The sequence below is a fragment of the Myzus persicae genome, unplaced genomic scaffold, assembly GCF_001856785.1.
Source record: "Myzus persicae strain clone G006 unplaced genomic scaffold, MPER_G0061.0, whole genome shotgun sequence".
In the NCBI taxonomy this organism is placed as follows: domain Eukaryota; kingdom Metazoa; phylum Arthropoda; class Insecta; order Hemiptera; family Aphididae; genus Myzus; species Myzus persicae.
The window spans coordinates 1,194-5,963 of record NW_019101647.1 but is presented as its reverse complement, the minus strand read 5'-3'; the positions used below and the strand labels follow the sequence as shown (position 1 = coordinate 5,963).

General features: G+C 37.6%; 1 protein-coding gene across 1 annotated transcript; it reads left to right on the top strand.

Moving 5' to 3' along the window:
- The first annotated feature begins 389 nt into the window (after positions 1–389).
- LOC111029934 (zinc finger protein 384-like) lies at positions 390–4,509 on the top strand. Its single transcript, XM_022309184.1, has 3 exons — positions 390–884; positions 1,400–1,756; positions 3,181–4,509. Exons 1-3 carry the CDS (start codon positions 516–518, stop codon positions 3,586–3,588), a joined length of 1,134 nt encoding a protein of 377 aa, XP_022164876.1. The 5' UTR covers positions 390–515; the 3' UTR covers positions 3,589–4,509.
- Positions 4,510–4,770: the final 261 nt, after the last annotated feature.

Below are 4,770 nucleotides of genomic sequence, written 5' to 3'. Positions count from 1 at the left end.
CGATTTCGTATAATTGTGAATTTTAGTAGGTACAAACAGAAGACTACGTACACTTTAAGTTTTATCATAATATTACCTTGAACTCCCGGAATGGTAAATTGTATGATATTTTAATATTACGCGTAATGGATTTAAATTGGCATGTTTTTTTTGTCGTTTCTACGATCGATAAGTAGGTGGTCCAGTTTAAGACACAAAAATCTTCTAAAAACGGGATTAATGGCGTCCTGTTTGAAGTTTGTCGGGATATGATGATAACAATAAGGAACAACCTCGTTTTAAACGGTACCTTTGGTCACCCCGTGAATAATGAATATACAATTATTCTATAATATTTTATACAACATAACTATAATAGATATCCCAGTATAATTAAGATAATGTCAGCTCCATTGTCGTAACCATTTCGATCGATCGATCGTTCGATACACTTTTTCTCTATCTCATTGTTCTATATTGATTGTTATTGATCTGTCGATCAGGTGGCCACGAGTACAGTGTGCAGTCACTGCAAGATGACGATCGACAACGAGGATCAGTTCCATCAACACCTCCAGAAGCACTGCAACCCGGCCAACTCGAACGCCGGCCAAGTAGCATTTCCCACGTCGTGCATCATATGCAGGCAAACGCTCGTGTCGGACATCGAGGTGAAGGTGCACGTGCACTATCACCTGTCTCGGCTCAAGGAACCTCCGGCCGTGTGCGGCAACTGCAACCGGTACAAGCGGTCCGCGTCGTCGCCGTGCGCCGGCTGCAACCCGGTCAGGAACAGCGCCGCGGAACGGTGTCCGGACTGCGGTTCGGCGTTCGACGCTTTCGGTGCGCTGCAACACCACCTGACCACCGTCCACAGGAAACCGTTTCACTGTTTCAAGTGCAAGGTAAGCGCGACATTAATCTACGGCGTGTATAACAGTTAGGGTGATTCTAATAAAGTGCTCACCCCCTTGTTTTTTTCCGTAACGCAGTTTTTAAAAATCTGATATCTTATTGAAAAACTGGTATTATATAATGATCCTGCTGAATACCGCACATAATCTAAATCAAAGAGAACTATAAAAATAAATCAATGTCCTGTCGTCAACTTCTTTATTTCTGAACTATAGTTTTTGGAAACACTATTTCAGACAATCGTTGTTATTAGTAGTCAGGGAGCAGTGCGCGGTGGCCGCGGGTTGTAACCACTATTATTATTGCAAATGGCTTTGACGAGAGTCTTAAAGTTTAGACATGTTTAACGTGACACACACTGTATTCCCCACATAGTAATATAACATTAATTGTAAATAATTATTTATATAAAATACGTAGCACGTCGCAGTGTAACGCAGCACTCTGTTGTGCGTTGCGTTTTCGACATGCGTTCAGTAACTCATACCGTCGATGTTTCGCACAGATCGGGTTCGAATCGCAGCAGGAAGCCACGATCCACTTGGGCACCCACCTGGCCACGCTCAACGGTTCTGTGGACGGCATCGAGTGCGGCCTGTGCCCTTGCGTGCTACCCACGGCCAACAGCCTTCAGACGCATCTGATCGAGCACACGTTCGCCGGATGCAAAGCGTTCACGTGCTACCTGTGCTCGGCCATATTCACCGCACCCACCGGACTCCAGGCGCACATGACCGTCGACCATTCAGCCGAAACACCGCCGTACGACTGCCCCAGGCCCGGATGCCAGGCCAAGTTCTTCTTCACCGCAGAGCTGGACCGGCACACTCTCGAGCACCAGGGACAGGACGTGCTGGCCAACGTGAGTTGATATTACCATTTCGCGGCAATGCACTTCTATCTATATGAGGTCGTAGACTGCGTTGCGGTGCCAACCTTAGGCCATATTATTATTTACTATGATGAGTGTACCAATAGTTTCCAAGCTAGTTATTGAGTACATGATCTTAGAACGAACCTAAGTTTAATATAGGTATATAGGTATATAAACGTACTGTTTGTGCGCATGCTCGTATTCTGTTTAGTCAGGTTATCAGTCATTCACGCATGCCCAATAGGCTCTAACTTTTTCAGCAATTTTGTCATCAAATCGAATGCACAGACATATACAGGTGTGACTACAATCCATAGTACATGATTTAAGGTGCCGACAAGCACGACCGTCGTATAGAATATAGGGATATAGCTGCTGATTTCCTTCTTAAATGAGATACTGTAATTCTCCAGGGGTTGCTAACTAGTATCTTTAAAAAAAAAATACAGATATTTAGGTATTATTTTCCTCCACTGTCCGTTCTCCACAATTGTCAAAAAAAGAAATTGTCACATACTAATTAATTTAAACATAATGTAGATAATATTATACCAACGAATTTTTAACGTACAGATAAAAATCAAAATTAGATTTATTCATATTTAACAAAAATATTATCGCACATTTTTTAATAACCTTTATATTATTAATATTAGGTGTGTTATAAACTTATAAACTCATATATATATATATATATCAAATAATTTGTTTCATAATTTCGTGTATGAAACAACTAAAATTATTTTAGTATTTAAAAAACGTTTAATATTTGAAGGAGAATACAATTTTTAGCAGGTAAAAATATCTATCTTCAAACCCTTTGGCACAGAGATGGCGAACCTATGACACGCGCACACTATTTTAGTGACTCACACGAATGTGTATACGTTTGATAATATTAAAGTTTTTGAAAAAATATTGAAGGGTTATCAAATTAGTTGACTCGCAGGGAAAACAAAATCCAACCAACATTTTTATTTAACACGCTGGTACAAAATGGTTCGTCATCCCTTAACTAGCAGATTCTATCATGATGCATATGCAATAGATTTATGTACTGTATGATGTAATACAATAACTATCACTAATCATTCACTGCTTATATTAACTACCAAGTGACACATACGTGGTGTAAAATTAGAAGATAATATCTGTCACCAGACTTCTTGAATATTCAATAAAAGAAAATTCCATAAAAAAAATGTAATTTGAATTAAAATTTGTACACTTAATACGATATGATACGCAAAACGACCTAAACCCCCTTGTTATGCCTTATGCCTATGAGTTGAAAGAATATTGTTATTATTTAGGTATGTGCGGACTGCGGTGCATAGTAATAATATTATAGTAGGGTACACTCCTTAATCATCGGGTCGAAAATTAAGCAGCCGCAACATTTATACTTTCAGATGAATTTCTACAAGTACCAAAACAAGCTGATGTCCATCTGCGAAAAACTGTCGTTTAAGTGCGCAGAGTGCTATCAAAGTTTCTTGACACAATCCGACTTGCAGTGTCACGTGTACGACCACCATCGGCAGCAGAAGGACGCACCGCCGACGGGACCGGAAACGAAAGACGTGAAACAGGAAATGAGCGGATGCGTGGTGAACGGTAACGCGGATGAAACACAGCCCTTGGACGGATGCGAACTGTCCGAGAACCCGATCAAAGTGGAGGAAGATGGGGACGAGGTGAGCGTGAAAACGGAACTGCGCGAAAGAGACGACGAGGACGAAGAGATGATCGATGTGGGAGTAAACAATCGCGACGAGCTGAAGTTGGGAGCAGATGAAGAAGATCCGGATATGCGTTGACATGGGTGTCGTCAATGCTGGGGCAGCAGTCGGGTCTCGGGATAGAGGGTCCCTGCCAAAAATTTTTGTTATTTTCAAACCACATTGCAAAGAGAAAAATCGCCTCAAAATGTATTAAGATAATCGATAGACGTTTGACCTCGATTGTCCCCGGAAACCTCCCCGAAATTGTTGCTTATATATTAAATTTCACCGTCATGATGATGATTCATGAGAATACAGTTATTATTATTATTACGATTATTGTTTATTATCATTGTTATATACACGCGCAAATGATACGCATGATATTAGAGTATATTGTTTTTAATAAGTAAATTCGTATTATTGTTACATATTATTATTATTACTAGCAGTATAACATAGTACACGTAATACTCAGCGTGTTCTGTTTATATTATTATTATTATTATTGTATACATCACATATTATGATTGTATATGTTGTGTTTACGGTGAATAATGCGCACACATTTAAAGTTTTAGGTGGTGAAATATTATTATTAATATGACCTCGTCGAGGAATGAATTATATTATTCGAGATAAATTATGTTATCACTTTCTTTTCGTACGTAATATATTAATACTTTTTAGCGTTATTGTTCATAATATTATACATTGTATTAAACGAGTCTTACATGTTTTTTAACGTCACTTATTAGCTTATATTATTATTTAAAGTCTTATAGGATTTATGTTTATGTTGAATGATTCATATAGATATTCCGTTGTTTTATTTTATTTATTATTGTACAAATATCATTATAGTTCTATTATATAAAAAAAACATGTGTATATACAACGATAATGTCTTTAAGGGTTATGGCTATTTCTTATGGTTAACAATATTTTGTTTTTATTTTACTTTAACTTTAATTGTGATACTATTTTATCAAAACGGTTTTTATTATACACACCGTATTTTTCTTTCGTTTTATTTAATCACACAATTACCTCCTGGACAGAAAAAAAATGATCTACTTACTAGATAAATTATTGTTGGTTATATCATTGATTGATCATAAGTACTTGATGAACATATTATGTCACAAAAATCATCCTTTTATAGCTGTACTTAAAATGGTTTGAGATTTCAATATAATCATAATGTACCATAATAGAATAGCAGTGTGAAATTAATGATTGGTGTCCTTGAAAACATCAGTACCTATAATAAATTAT